Here is a 16,339-nt window from a genome sequence, read left to right as displayed (position 1 = left end):
TAAGCCATTTCTACAAGGAACTAGACAATTATCTTAGTCTAATAAGTAATCCGGTTAAACACACATACTTTATATTATGATTTAATTGATAATGTTATAAAACCCATTTCAATTGTTTTCCTGTCCATATATACACGTGGGGCAGGCTTTTTAAATATATATGTACGCCTTTTTGTGTGTTTTGAGTGACTTAGTAAATTGATGTGTACATTTATGGAGGTGAACAACTTATTATCGAAAACCACTTGATTAAGTCTCCGCAAGCTTTATTTTATACACTTGTATTAAAAGTGATATGCGCTCAGACTACGACCACACAGGTGAATTTCACTTCGATGTATTTGTACGTGCCAGAACATGGATCTCCGTACATTGCGTTCGTCGCCGTCAGGAAACATTGCTATGGAAAAGAAACAACATATGTAATATAAAACTAGAGTAAAACTACCGTATTCATTCATCAAAATTGTACAAACATATTTCATTTTAATTACCTGTTTATTGCTGCAAGTGTTATTAATCTTGGTAAAGGAGTCGGCAGCGCGGCAGTTGAGGTCGAATATAGATGAAAAGGGGCAAACAGATCCGTCATTTGTCCTTCCGTAGTAAGCGTCAGAAACTGCTATTTTCTTGCCAGGGGGACACTGGATGTAACCACTCGAGCCCTCGCATATTATCGCATCCCCCGAGACTAATGTGGTATGAAACGTAAGTTGAATCTTTATAAATGCGGAAGTATTACTCAATGTAAGGCAGCAGATTAATTTAAGCGGCTTCGTATAGATAACAAAACCCCCCATTATAAATGGAGGATGATGATGTATGTGATGATGTATATGATGATTGATGATTGACGATGATAATGGTGATGATGATGATGATGATGATGATGATGTTTCTGCTGCTGCTGCTGATGATGATGTGATGATGATGATTCTGATGCTGATGCTGCTGCTGATGATGATGATGATGATGATGATGCTGATGCTGATGCTGATGCTGCTGCTGCTGATGATGATGATGCTGATGCTGATGCTGATGATGATGATGTGATGATGATGATGATGATGATGATGATAATGATGATGATGATATTACGTCCATCAACGAAGCATCATTAATTACTGACCTGTAATGGTTGTGTTAGCACAATTGGCCTTATTGCACAAATTGGTGTCGCAACATATAGAGCCACAGACATTACCTGAAACACAGACATGGACATTTTAATGAAAATCGACGCCTTGTACTATGTATAACAACATGGGCATGGCCATTGAGGTATCCTACCCACACAAATGTGAATGTTATATGCCTGTGACCCCATACTATTTTAGTTTCTTGAAACGGTTTTATTTGCAGAAAAAGAAATTTCAAATGTCAAAGATATGAAAAATAATAATTATATATCAAACAATTTTTTTTCTGGCCATCCAAGATTGCAAATAGGCCATTTACGACACATTGTAGTTGACAAAAGGGCAAATACTCATCTTATAACACTTTTTATGTATGTACTTTAAATCATTTATTTTACATTCGTTATCAGTGCCATGCCTATATCAGAGTACTAGCTTGTTTCTGAGTCGGAGGCTTTAAAACAACAAATGTAAATATCATACTTTTGTTATACATAATACTTCTTCTGCTTAATGCAAAACATACGCCAATAAAAAAGAGTTAATTAGCATCAATACATTTACAGTTAGATGACGTCAATAATTTGCGCAGTGATGCAGCTGATCTCATACTGTCGTCATATGTTTAAACGTGACGTTTTGGCGTCTATTATTCAGTGGGAGTAGTATCAATCTCATTAAAATCAGATCCCCAATACACGCTTCACGATGTTACGCTATGAACGTAATGAAATGAAGTGAACGTCACGATATGATTTTAATGAGATTGGAATAGTATATAACGAATTGTGAACAAATTTTTAGAAAACGTCAATTTCAAAGTGTTCCGTGAAGCGCTACATGGGTTGTCTTGACAACCATTTCCTTCCTAAGTACGAGCTTATGTCATTTTATTTTTCAAAAGAAAAATCGTGAATAGTCTTTATACAGCTATGTATTGTTTGTTGATTTAAATTAAAACCGTTTTGAAATAAAGACACAATCGAAAAACTTTCCGGACACCCCTCGTACATTACACTTATGCTTAATGAAAACTTACGTCAATAAAAAAGAGTTACAATCTTTAATAATAGCGTCTTACCTGGATGAAAACTGTTGGTTGCCTTTATCCGACTTTCACAGATCTTCAAGAGATCAAGCAATCAATATTAAGTGAACAAATTCCAGAAAAAAGTCCAATTTAATTTTTTGTAAAAGGACGTAATTTTGAATTACATAACTTATGCTGGGATGAATCGAGACATGTTTGTTTGTAATACAATGCTTATCGACTGCGTTAAGTATTTTGTCGATAACAAATGCAAAATGCATTAAAGTCTATGCTTTAACCAAAATATACCGTAAATGACAGTAACGTCAATAACAGTAAAGTAATGTTAAGAAACATACTGTTCTACTTTGACAGTCTGTGGAATAAACCAGTCGATGGGATATCGAAGTAATGCTCGGATAAAGCTCGCAAACCTGCGGCAAAAGAAGTTTGTTATTATTTAATTAAGACAATTGATAAATGAGAGTTGTGTTATATTTACTTCTTCAAGATTTGTTAGACTATAAATATTAATTATCGTTATGTTATTTACTATAAAGCAATTATCAAAATCAAATTTAAGGATTTTATGTGGCAAAACGAAATAAGCTACTTAAACATGTTAACATAAAGAAGTTTCGAGAAATTGGGGCAAGAATTACGAACGTTAAAACACAAGTGAAAAGTTTTCTTATATAAGTTTCAGTTTTGCAAGTCAGAAAAAAAATGCAAGAATACTTGATCCCTGTCACATTGTCGGATTTTGCTGCATCCATCGGAGTTAGGCCGTTCTCCACAGGAGTAACACACGGGCCCCGAAGTCGTTAGGCCGTCAGTTTCACCACAAAGAAATGCATTACATAGATCACCTTGGCAGCATTGAGAGCAGTTACTGTTGGATCGTTTTCCAACGATGGCTACTCCACATTGCTATGGTAAATAGCAAAAAAGGTATTACTTTATCCATTATGTTATCTTATACCGATCGTATACAAAGGCCGGGCATTTTTTCACTTCTTAACGTGTAGATTGTATTGTCTGTCTATATTTAGAAGTGTTCAAGAGGCCTTATACAACCAATTACTTGTTTCTTTTTTCGTGAATGTAAACACGTATGTCGACTGACACCGAGAGTGTGCCTAGTAATAGAGTAGAACTTGAAAGTATAGATGCTGTTCGCGTACTTACCATGGCACTTCTACATCCATACACATGTTTGATTCCATCTGCGGTGGACAGTATGTCGGCAAAGCAAACCTAATAAACGCACTTTAAAATAAGACATGTAAATAAAACATAATTTGTTCGACAAAGATAATTATAAGTTTAAACTATTTTTAACAACGATTGTGCAACAAGTTATTACAACATTTTATTTATCACTCTCGTTGGCTTGGTGTGACACGAGAGTGGTCTTGTGTTGTGTGGGACTCCGGAGTACACGGAGGAAACCCACTTTTCCGAACTGATGACCACAGATCAACATACAGGCGCCAAGGCCGAGAATCGAACCCGAGTCGCATAGGTCAGACGAGAACCACTGCGCCAACAGTACGTCCATAAGAAGAGTATCAACATGAGGGATGTTATGAAATTGAGTGGTAAGTGTATATAAACACAATACAATGTTTTATACTTTAATAACGATATACATCTCATGATAGTAAACACAACTCTGCTATGTACAAAAACCTTCAGCAGTAATAACAATAACATCAGATAGTAGGCGGAGCGTAATATTAAATAGCAGCTCTGAGCAATCATGGTGCCATTTTATATGAACAGAATACCAAGCAAGAGAAAAAATTCAATGAAGATACATGTAAAACCAAGCATTGGCCAGACAGCAAAATAAAAAAGGTAGCATTGTTTTATAAACATGCGAAAGAAACATAACGCAATCATGTTAATTTTACACAACCAAACATTAAATGTCCAAATTTGTACCTCATTTGACGCACAAGTCGTGACGTCAGTGCAGTCACGTGGCGAAAGTGTGGAGGAGCAATTGAGGCAGACAAGACTCAGGCCTGGAAAAATGTAGCGCTGTTTAAATAAAGATACATTTATTTGGGCAGTATATTGACACACATATATTTAGTACTTGAAAAACGTGTGAATTAAAGCTCCAGTTTAATTTTACCTATTTCAACGTATTTGAATGAGCTGAGAAAATGAAAATGATTGAAACGAACATGCATAAACATTTTTCTAATATGTTTTGCGTTTTTAGCTTACCTGCGCACAAAGTGCTCACTGTGAACTATTGTGATAGAGTGATTGTCCGTCGTCCGTCCGTCCGTCTGTCCGTCTTCAACATTTTCATTCAAACGACTTCCCATCCTAAATCTCTTGAACATGTTCACGTTTAAAAGCCAACCATAGTTCATGAAAATTGTTCATATCGTTTACTTAAACGAAATATAGGTCAAATCAGATTATGATCTTTACCATTATGGTATTTAAGTCATAGCATCAAATCTTCTAACTAAAGTTATTACGTTCTAATCGAGAAAAAAGAAAAGTTTTGGAACACTTTTACGCGCTAACTAGCTTTTGTGCACAACGTCATCAAAGTTTGATCATATTGTAAATGTTTAAAAAGACATTATATTAAAGATGCACTATTACTCCAAAAAAGTATTGACCACAATTAATTCGATTGTCTTAATATACCAGAAAAGATGAATAAATGTCGAAAACAATGGTTCTTTTGAAGAATAACGAGTTTTATTTCAAAGAAATGTGCAGAAAACACGGAATTTCTATCTTATGAAACTATAATAGATCACACTAAATCTTTTAGCATTCACCAATCATTTAAATTTTTTTTTGTGTTTTATGCTTTTAAATACACGGCTTCAATCTTGTTATCAGTAATTAGTATTTTCCATGAATGCATTATAAAGTAAATTGTCAAAGGTTTATCACTCAAAAGTTTGTTATACATGTGTATTCATAGATTTTGAATAAAAGTGTCACTTTAAATATAGCACCAGGAAACTTATTTATGCAATTATTATCAAGCGTACAAGTACTGGTTTATCGTTAAATGAATCAACCGACTTTTTAACTAAACTGCAACATGTATATGTAGCTACATGTACAGTTATGAAATTCACGTCATTTATCGCGGCGTACATTCAATGTCGTACGTCGTACATTACTCACATACAATTTCGTGTCAAAGCATATACAATAATTTTTTATCAGAAGTCGTATTTGTGGGATTAAATTAACGTATAATAGCATTCTAGTTCAAGGTTTTGGCATTTATTTTATTCCTATGGCACATAATTTATACTTGTTTACTCTTTAAAGAACATTTAAACATACTCTAAAAATGTTTGTCCTTTTACAAATAGCTCTCGTTGTTCTTAACAAATAATTCTTAGTTTTTTATCTGATTTAAATTGTTATGTAGATTATTATGACTGCAAGGTCGTATACGACGTATGTCTGCTAAAAGTCATCTCGGAAGTCTGACATTACCTTTGAAATGTTTTGCGACAGTTGACTTGTTGAATGAGTATTCCCTTTCTGTTTTTGCCTATGCATTTTTGGTGAATGGTATTCATTTAAAAAAACGTGTTCATCTATTAACAGTTACAGTTCTCATAACATTAATTGTAACAGTAAATGTATTAAACCGTTTTTGATATCTACTCTCATTATTTTGATATCCAAACGACTTATTGTGAGTAATTTCCTTCGGTTTCAAATTGTTGAACCATCAGACAATAGGAGATGAATGCTTAATGAATGAAGACTTACATTCATTAACCAAACATGACATCAGAAAGCTCGACCAAACCAAATGCCTCATACTTGTTGTCATTCAGTGGTGTCTGAAACAAAGTCAAATTATTTGCAACTATTGAATTTCAAACAAACTCACATCGTCAGTACAACCGACCATTTAAACATGGAGATCGCATTTAAAAAAGCTTTGTCATCCTAGCCTATCGGTTAAAACTGTTTTTCTTATTTTCTTCACAGCAATAGAGCATTCAATTAAATGCGATTGCCACCTTTACATATTTACTTAAATAATTGAATGGACGCTTAAGAAAAATATTTGATGCAATCGAGTTAAGGACATGACACCCTTTAGTAAGGAACTTAGACATGAAATTTGCTGGTACCATACTTGAAACCATCAAGTCTATGACATGACAAGCTCCAGAAGCGAACTTGTTACCATCTAGTTAAGGATATAACTCCTTCTAGTAAAATACTTGCCACCTTCTATTCAAGTACATGACATCTGCTTGTTAAATACTTGACATCATCTGGTCAAGAAACTGACACCCTGTGTTACGATTTTGTCACGAACGAGTCTAGTGCATTATATAATGATAATATAATACAATATATACAAAATATTACACCATCGATTCAATGACAGACATGGTACCATCTGTTATAAAATTTGACACCGTCGACTCAAGATGAACGAAACAAGAAAGTTGAATGGTTGGTAAATAGTTGCAAATAAATTTAAATCCTTTAGAAGTAGTTTTTTTATTGTTTAGTTCACATCACAATTTGTTACAACAAATATTTTACCTTGTATATAGATCAGTGTTCCTTTATCATCTTCGTGACCTCAAGTGGAAATAAGCAGGGGGAGAAGATAAGAGAATGATTTTAACACACATAACCTTTATCTCGTTTGTCACTTGTCAATAAACGTATCACGAAACAAGTAAACAATCTTTCAGTAACAATGGAAGCAAATCATTCTATTTTAAATGTGTGATTGTCTATCAGGGTGTGTTTAGTTATTTGTCAGATAAGCTCAAAAAAACTTGAAGAGGAGGAGAGTGAACACATCGCTGGTTTGACCAGGTTTCCAATGTGAACTATTTGGGATGGATTAAAACATTTTAGCAAATCTATGAACTATTTAGTTATAAAGTCTCATTAATAATTCTACACGTCAGGGCTAAATTGAGTCTGTTTGTTGGTACACGCATGGAGTAACGAAGAAAATGGATGTAAACTACTTACGTAATCGTTGTAGATGAGTATGTATCTAAACGATTTTAAGATAAGTAGAGTCAGACAAAATTGATAATGGACCCATGTAAGGAGTTGAAAAGAAACAGTATATGTACAGACTCTTCATGATTTGTTTTTAATATCTGTTGACAATCAATTATTCACTGTAGTTCTATAACAATAAACTGCATGAAATCACATAATGACACGATATCGTACCTTTGGATTAAAAACCTTGCTTTGATGATGCTTGACATATTGTTCCCTAAAACACATTGATTGTTAAACAAAAAGTTAATTCATATATGACTGTTTCCATATAATATCAATTTTAGACACAATAAACTAACAAAAGGGAAACTAAATTATACAAATTTCAGTGTTGTGTTAATATCGTTAAGGCAAATATGAGGTCGATACATTGAAACAGGTTAAATCCCAAGTTAGTTTTTCTAAATACACAATAGTTATAGCTTGAATATCTATATATATATATGTGTGTGTGTGTGTGTGCGTCGGTGGCCCCGCAGTGCCGGGTTAATGGGTTGAATGGGGTGGTTTTGTCTTTGTTCCAAATACAGCGGAGATTGGGTCTTACCTAAGGTCCCTCGGGTGCGAGGGCATTTGGCGGGGATTGGACATGCTATGTTTTTATCGATAAAACTAGTGTCATTGGTCTGCTTTGATTGTTAATCATCCCAACATGGAAACCTATCAGGTTTCAGTTTCTTATTTCTTCAGGTCCTGCATTCACAGAGGCTGCGAGAAAAGCCGCTACAACCATGGGTCATCGCAAAGCCAGATGGGGTTTTTGTTGCTGCCCATTGTAACTGCATGGCTGGTCTTGGCGAGGCGTGTACTCACGTTGCAGCCCTCTTGTTTTATGTCATGGCTGTTGTGGAAGTAAGGTACTCTAAGTCTATGACAGAAAGCAAATGCTAGTGGATACAGCCAACAGCTACAAAGGCGATCAACTATAAGGTAATCAGTGAGATTTCATATCAAAGAAATCCGCATCCCGGAAGATGACTTTAACATGTGAAATGCCAGGAAAACACCAAACACGCGTGTTTTCTAAAAGCCTCATATTCAGACTTCATATCATTTTATGAGAAAGCCCAACAGTTGCAGAAGAAACCTGGCCTACTCTCTGTCATTGATCCTTTTGCTGATGAGTTCATCTCAAGGGCAGACAAACTCGACTTACCAGAACAATTGACAAAACTGCGTGATCCAGACCTCATTGGTTAGGTCACTACAATTGTTGTTTTGAAATGTTCTGTTGAACAAGCTGCAAATGGTTTAAATTTAAAGCCGGTCGGATAACTACTTCAAAAATGAAGGCTGCATGTATGACCAACCCGCTTAAGTCATCTAAAAGTCTGGTAAAGAGTATTTGCTACCCTGAAAGTAGCAGATTTGAAAACAATGCGAAAAGGTGGGGTCTAAGTAATGAAAGCAGAGCACGTGACCAGTTCGTTCAGCATGTGAACCATGAGCACGAGGGAATGTGCATTTCAGACTGTGGGTTATTCATCAGCACAGACAGGCCATTTCTCGGGGCGTCATCTGATGGAATTCTCACGTGTGGTTGTTGTGGCTCTGCGAGAGCAATTGTACATGCCTTGAAATCAAAGAAGGCTAGTTTACACTAAACCGGGAACACAGCTACTACTACCAGGTTCACACACAAATGAGAGTTTGTAAATTGGATGTGACTTACTCACTTGAGACAATACCATTTGACAAAAACTTCTTTGAAAATATTTGTAAATAAAGGGACAATTTGATTGAAATTGCAATACTGCCTGAGCTTGTAGCTAAAGTGCACACAGCTCTTGCTGTTGACAAAACCAGTCTTCATGTACTCCGCCACTGAAATCATCAGAAAATATCCAAAGCAATGACGAAAGTGATGACAAACTGTATTGTGTTTGTAACCAGGTTGAGTTTGGTAAAATGATAGGTTGTGACAATAAGGATTGTGAAATTGAGAGGTTTCATTATGGTTGTGTTAACATTGAAAGTGCTCCAGCTGGGAAATGGTTTTGCCATGTATGTAGGAAGCTACCACGGTTCAAGCGAAGGCGTCTTGCTCGCCATCAACTGAGTTATTGTGCTGACTGTCTAATTTATAAATGAATGTATATCTTTCACATGTTAATGTTTTTTCCATAAATTAACACAGTCATGAACATGCTTTATTACTGCATTTTTATATGTACAATAATAGTCAATTCTTAATATGTACAATTTACTTGTTATTGCTGCATTTCATACCTAATCAGTATAATTATTGTTCATTGAAAGATAAATGATTTCAAAAGTCTCCTTTCTTTTTTTACGCTTTCTGTGGTCACAGCTTGTGAAATGCAGATGAGTGTGGCTTTTGGTGCTCAAAGTTTAGACACTGAAATGTAATGCAATTTCATAAAAGGTTGCAGAGTGTCTGCATTCCAGATGACCAGTCCCGTGTTCGATCCCAAGTTTTAGCAAACTATTATGGCCTATAATAAGGATGCTTAGTACTGGATCTACACGGAACATATTCGAGAGCGATTAATATTTGTCATCTAACTGATCAATCTCAAATCGGAATAAACTTAATATGCATTTTGTTTGCAAAGTGTAAAAGTAGAGTAACTCATACATATGTCACATTGTTGAGCATATGATCACCATTTTTTAGTTTCAATGTCCACATATCTAAGTTGTCTTTTAGGGCTCATCAAAATGTGTAAAGCCTGCTTGAAATGATTTGACAGTAAACCAAGTTTCATGTAAATACCTTTGAGCTGTTAAATACACCAAGTTTTCATGTTGAACAGTGAACACATGGTCAAAGATACCAGCAGGGTGTAACAACTGAGAGCAATACATTTCATATTTATATTTGTTATGAACGTGTAACAGTGGTGCCTGTAAAAACAATACTTGATGTGCAAAACAAACAACAATATCTAGTTCACTTTCAATCAAATCCTACAACTGATGCATTTAGTTTAACTAGAGCACAACACACATGGGCAGTTTCGTCAAGTACAGTGAAATAATTTTCATCCTTATACATAAGATATCTTATAGGCACCGTTCTATTTAGAAATGAGTACTTTTGACTGACATTTCCAATAACCCGTTCTACACGAATTCATATCCAAACTTCGGTCAGCTAAGATCAAATCGACTGGTGATAGCTTGTTCAAATAACCACAGTGTTCAGTTATATACTTGTCGCTGGTTCTACCACCCAAGCCTTTAGAAATAAAAGACACAGTTCCTTAAGCTGATATTCCAATAAAGAATATAACAGTATGATGGTGTTTATATCAGCTATAGGTTTCTGCCGAAGACTGAAAATTAGAAGGTTTATCAATAAAAATATCAAAAAAGTCTATAATCAAAATAACTTTCTTTCCAAAGTTTTTTCCGAAATTGCATTGGCATTGTCTTTTGTAAAACTTCTCGCTGAGGCCATCACATTTGTAAACACACGTGACACTGAGATGGCATGAGAAACACTAAATTCGTCTGCCAGAAACATCACTGACAAGTTAAGTTTTAGTCTCATAAGAGTCACGATTAACATCTTGAACTGTGTCATAACAAGTGAAGATGGCAAATATGGAAGTAGGTATTTAAACACCAACATCAGTGTTTCATATGATGACAACCCGGTCGGTGGTTCACGTTTTCATCATTCCCTTCGAAGTCTTTCTCTGAGAACATGTCTGATAGCTGAGACCTCGAGTGCAGATTTAGAGATTGGAGTGCTTCAATCTCAAGTTTCATACCCTCTATATTCTGGCCATTGATGTATGTTTGTGTTGAAGAACATGGTGCCTCAGGAACTGCATCCAATGGGACTTTGTCTGTCGGCTCAGCTGAAACATCCCACGAACAAATTAAAAAGTGCAACTAAAATATATATACAACCTATAGAAAGTATTACAGCTGTTGACAGGTCAAAAGAAGGTTATAATATTTAACAGGTTTAAATCCCACATATTCACTGGTAAGTATCTTATATACCTATGGTTAAGCCGTTATATCTAATATGCTGTTAAATTAAGTTGATTACATGTGGCAAACTGGGACATATCTAATCTCCGCTGTATTCTCTCATTTTGGCGATTGTAACGACTGGTAGACGGAGTTGTGATGTCATGATTGACTGGCGGTTTCGGTGTAGCGCATCCCCTGAGGTAAATGGTAGGATTCCAGTCCGGATTTAGCTGATCATACTTGTCTGAAGAATGAGGACAATAGTCACATATTTTGGTTTTGACTATCATACATGAACTTTATCCTTTTATATCTCATAATGAAGTTGTAACAATTTTTCTACTTCATGAACTCAACTGGTAGGAACTAAATTTGTAATGATTCAGTGTATATATTCTTAATTAGTTACTACAATGAAAACATCTCTTTTGAATGTACTACTTTTCATTTGGAATAAAAGAAAATATTCTTACCTATAACAAAAAGAGCTGAACATATTCGGACATTATCTATGTTCTTGTTTTCAAAGCTCTGCCCAAGTTGTGCTAACCACTGTCCTCTCCGATTTATAGAAAGCCTCTCTAAATCATCACCTTGATTTTTGATCACTGCAGGTATTCTGTAGTATAGCAAGTCTTTCTTACAATCCTTTCTGTTCGAACAACCAATCACTGAACACTTAATTACCATATTTTGACATTTAAAGCTCCCGGGAAAAGATAATAATGACCTGTTAGTTTTAACAGTTATTTCTGTTTACTCAGCTGGAGCGGAAAATAGCACTGCGCATGTGCCTCCAAAATGATCGCCGTGTGTTTCACGTAACGTGAAATTCGTCTATTGTTATCGTCTTTGATATTTATGATACTTACATTTGATGACCTTATTTCGACCATTACCCGAAGTCAACAGAACATATTGCGGAATGATTCTTCTTAATTTATGTTCTGCTAAAAAAGGAGTAGTACTGACTAAATTCTGTCTGTTTGAGTCGTTGTTGGCATATTTCGTTCTTCTCGTTCATTTTCAGACCTCCACAAAGGTAGTTGAAGCACCCTGTTGCGGGCAATACATATGGCGCTATGCCTTTTCAGTCAATATCTTCTTGGACCCCGTCCATGGGATAAATTTTTATTTAATACATACTGTTTGATTGAATTGCCTTCACTTTTCCATACAACAATGGACAAGCCATTGAAGCAATATTTACACAAAGCAGTACAATGGAATAGCCTTTACATTAGTGCAATGTAAACAAGGAAAACCGAATGTTAAAGATTTGCCATAATGGTACTTAGATATATGCTACCTAATATAAATAGGTTTACAATGTTTTTACTATAATGTTCTTAATAATGTGATTTCACATTGACCAATTTATTTGTCTAAGGTCTGTTTTATTGGCCTGAGCCCGAAGGGCGATGGCTAATACTGCTGAATGAGAAAAAATAGCAAGTATTTTAGTAATTTACTATCTGTCTTATAAATATTTTGTTAATATGTCTTAAACCTTCGCATTTTAAAAAAAAAATGTGTTCGCGATTGTTTTCACCTTCGTCGTCAATTTTGTCGGTTTCCAAAAATATAATTGTCATAACATCCACTTACTGGTTAAATACATCTGTAATATCAAACCGTTTAGAGAGGTTCAACTATTCTATTTGCTGCTATGTTTTAAACAAGGCACGCATTTCTCAAAACAGTTGGTAAAACGGAAAACAAAATGGCTGCCTTTGAAAATGATTTACAGCATTTTCATATAAGTGCGATTTTCAACAGCCAATGAAAGTTGCTCGAATCCCGTGGCGAATTTCGTAGACCAACAAAACAACAGAAACTCATATTGGCCGACTCTGGTCGATATTAGGCGAGTTTTGGCATACATTGTCGTCAATTGTCGAGTATTTGCATTGCGAATGTCATTAAATACAATATTCATGTTATTGGCCTAGAAGCACACATTTCTACAATTTGTGTAATGCGTATCGGCCAATCAAAAGGTACGTAACATTCTATGTCAGTTATATGTCACTTTGGATCTCGCCCCGCGGATATTTAATCTGTGATTTTTAGCTGTCCGTATTTTCGTATTTGAAGACGGACTTTGATTGGCCATGGCGAAATATGGAAGTGCAATTTTGAAAATTGCCTCTAAATTTGGACGTGCAACTCTAAATATATTGTAAACCTACTCTACGGTCGACTACTAGGGCAGTCGTTCTTTTTGCACACCACATCGAACCACTTTGGTTTGTATGTGTCTATATAGCATGGCAAAACGAGCTCAAGATTGTTTTACTGGTGTAACTCATTTATTTCAAAAAATAAAATGAACATGTTCAACAAATTAAGCATTGTTGTTCGAATATGGAATTCGTACAAGTGCTCTGACATGTAGCTTAGATAGAAGAGTTGTTTCTAATTATATATATATATCTACACATTAACCAAAAAGAATATTACGCAGCAACATAAATTGAATAAGTTTTAAATGTTTAGCCATTTATAAATATCAGAACTCATCCAGATGAAAAGCAAAAACACATACTTAATATGCTTAAAATAGTATCTAATGGGATTTTTTCACAATACATTCTACAGGGGTAAAGTTACTATGCAGACAAATAAACTTCTGTTACTTTATAAATTTAAGTAAACACCACTTTGAACTATTGTTTCATTTTGCCAGAATTGTCACTTGTAATAACTTCTTTCTTGTTTCCGCATGTACATTGATATATTAATTGATGGAGTTGAACAACAAATGATTTTTAAATATCTCGTGACAAGTCTTCTGTCGCCTTCATAGAAGGCATATATATATTTGTTTCATTAGTATATCAGTTTTAGAATTATTCATATCATTATGACTCATTTACACAACACATGATTTGAATTATTCATAAGTATAAACAATGTCCGGCTGTTTTATGCCTGCACACAGGCGAACTTCACTTCAATGTATTTGTACGTTCCAACGCAGGGATCGCCATACACTCCATTGTTTGCCGCCAAATAGCATCGCTGTTGATCGAAAATAACATATTATTAATTGAATATTTGAAAAAGGGTTTTCCTAAAAATGCATCACTGGTATTCACAAAAAGTTAGAATTGTTTTAATCAGCAAATATTTGATATTAAATAATGTTTCTCATTCCAGGACTAAATCTTAGTGCAACATTATACATACTCGTATACTGCAAACTGTACTGTATGCTTTTGATATCCTTAATAGGATGTGACCACAAATTTATCACTCTAATCTATCTTTTTTTTAAATGTCATCGAAGTCTTTATATGTTTAAACTTGCGCATACTGGACTGTTTTCCTGTATATTTACATTTGAATACTAGTGCGTCTGCAGGTGAGAGTGTCCAAGGGCTAAATATTGTAGCCCCATCATTGAAGCTAGTTATTAACTGATTGCGCATTTGATTTGACTCAGTTTAATGGCTGTCTGTTATAAGTTACGACCAGATTGCCCCTTGAGAAAGATTCGAATCAGGTAAATACCTGTCCGGGATATGCTTACTTGAAAATGAATCGTGTCAGTTAATTAGCTGTCCGGAATTTGTTAAAACTGATCAATTTTGTTTATTGACATATGCGGACCTGAGAGCGGCACTTCTAACGTTAATTGCTTACTCTTGTTCACACTGAGAAAAAATCGATAAGGTTTTTAAACTAATAAACATGTACCTGTTTATTGTGGCAAGCACTTTTGATTTTGTTGAAGGAGCCAGATGCGCGGCAATTCTGGTTGGATGTGGCGGGATGGGGACAGATACTCCCATTGTGTGTTCTTCCGTAGTAAGCGTTATAAACTGCTATCTTCTGGCCAGGAGGACACTGGATGTAACCTTTCGATCCCTCACATAAAATCGCATCTCCCGAGACTGACGTGGTAAACAAAAATATGTTTCTTTTCTTATTTATAGTAGCTCAAATATGAAGACAGACGAAAGCTGATATAAATCAATCTGAACACGCTCAAAGGGTAGAAACTAGTATTGATTAATTCTAAAGGTGATAAAGGGTATCCCTGTTGAAAATAGAAAACGCAGCCGTGTACAATATAAAATGTATAAAAGATCTTATATGATTTGCATTCAAATACAAATAAAACAGCGATCGAGTAGGGGAAAAATATAAACTTAGTTTCATAAAATTGTGTTTCAAATGGCTACGCACGTACGATTTTATTATTCTCATCATACATTCATCATCATTTCATCGGTTTAAAGTTCGTCCCTTTATAAGTGGGACAAACTGACGTCAATGCTAAATGATAAACATGAGTGCATTATAATACGTCACGCATTGGGTGTATTACTATCGAAACAAAGAACGTTCTGTCCTATTCTATTTTAGTGTGTGATGTGTGATTATTAGTCCTACATACAGTATTTTGTATCTAAATTCCGAACACATTGTCAATGTGCAAAACAAAGGTTTCATGCGTATCTATTATTACAGAGGTCGCCAAACATATAATTGGCTGAAAAGGATGACTGATTATTAGCTCGATTGTAGCCTTTTTGATTTATAACATACTTGCATATTGAAAAACAATGCAAATACAGCAATTCGTACATAAATAGAACTTTGGCAAAGTGAAATAGGCAGCACAAAGACTGATTAATGAAGCAAACATGAGAACAAGTTAAAATCATGACTATATTACTGCGTTTAAATGTGATAAAAAAAATTAAACTTTACATTAGATAAAAGTTAAAACATACCGGAGCTAATAGCCAACACTGCACACACGGCAAACAATAACACAGCAACTGAGTTCATTTTTGAACGTTTTTCTAAGTTTTCAACAACGTGAATTCGTCTTGTGTTGTTTGGATTAGTTGAAATTATCCTTATATTTATAGTGGCAAACCCGGACACTTCTACGATTTTGTAAATGTGTATGCATAAGAAAACATTTCTAAGAAGAAACTTCATACATGTGTTATCTTACCGCAAATGTTAAAGAGACTCATTCACGTTTTAGAGGCTCTGATATTGTGAAAACATTCCTTTTGTGTATAGTCTGAAATAAGTCCTGGAAACAATGGTAACTTGTCATTGGAAGTATAAATAAAGAAAGACCGTCGTTCGTACTTACTAGAACCAGCGGCTGAGTATTCTTCTTTATCCCTGAAATAAT

At 35.0% G+C, this 16,339-nt stretch overlaps 2 protein-coding genes across 2 annotated transcripts; both read right to left on the bottom strand.

The window, feature by feature from the left end:
- Positions 1–264: 264 nt before the first annotated feature.
- On the bottom strand, positions 265–6,760 carry LOC128245630 (L-rhamnose-binding lectin CSL1-like). The gene is made up of 10 exons (XM_052963834.1): positions 6,739–6,760; positions 5,944–6,017; positions 4,117–4,199; positions 3,358–3,426; positions 2,908–3,099; positions 2,529–2,603; positions 2,221–2,263; positions 1,130–1,204; positions 495–691; positions 265–400 (listed from the first exon to the last, which is right to left on the bottom strand). The coding sequence occupies exons 2-10, from the start codon at positions 6,005–6,007 to the stop codon at positions 302–304; spliced, it is 897 nt and encodes a 298-aa protein (XP_052819794.1). The 5' UTR covers positions 6,008–6,017; positions 6,739–6,760; the 3' UTR covers positions 265–301.
- Positions 6,761–13,465: 6,705 nt separating this feature from the next.
- Positions 13,466–16,079, bottom strand: LOC128203225 (L-rhamnose-binding lectin ELEL-1-like). Its single transcript, XM_052904535.1, has 3 exons — positions 15,921–16,079; positions 14,878–15,074; positions 13,466–14,199 (listed from the first exon to the last, which is right to left on the bottom strand). The coding sequence occupies exons 1-3, from the start codon at positions 15,976–15,978 to the stop codon at positions 14,104–14,106; spliced, it is 351 nt and encodes a 116-aa protein (XP_052760495.1). The 5' UTR covers positions 15,979–16,079; the 3' UTR covers positions 13,466–14,103.
- Positions 16,080–16,339: the final 260 nt, after the last annotated feature.

The sequence above is a fragment of the Mya arenaria genome, chromosome 9 (genome assembly GCF_026914265.1).
Source record: "Mya arenaria isolate MELC-2E11 chromosome 9, ASM2691426v1".
NCBI lineage: Eukaryota > Metazoa > Mollusca > Bivalvia > Myida > Myidae > Mya > Mya arenaria.
The sequence above is the reverse complement of the archived record's forward strand: the minus strand, read 5'-3'. Positions and strand labels throughout refer to the sequence as shown.

Bases quoted from the DNA above. Each gene is read 5' to 3' on its own strand.
- LOC128245630 (XM_052963834.1), bottom strand. From the start codon at position 6,007: ATGACAACAAGTATGAGGCATTTGGTTTGGTCGAGCTTTCTGATGTCA. The intron at 3,427-4,116 runs GTACAAATTTGG...TGCGTTTATTAG, and splicing joins CGACTTGTGCGTCAAATGAG to GTTTGCTTTGCCGACATACT. The intron at 3,100-3,357 runs GTAAGTACGCGA...TATTTACCATAG, and splicing joins ATGGATGTAGAAGTGCCATG to CAATGTGGAGTAGCCATCGT.
- LOC128203225 (XM_052904535.1), bottom strand. From the start codon at position 15,978: ATGAACTCAGTTGCTGTGTTATTGTTTGCCGTGTGTGCAGTGTTGGCT. The intron at 15,075-15,920 runs GTATGTTTTAAC...TTACCACGTCAG, and splicing joins AGTGTTGGCTATTAGCTCCG to TCTCGGGAGATGCGATTTTA. The intron at 14,200-14,877 runs GTACATGTTTAT...TTCGATCAACAG, and splicing joins GTGCTTGCCACAATAAACAG to CGATGCTATTTGGCGGCAAA.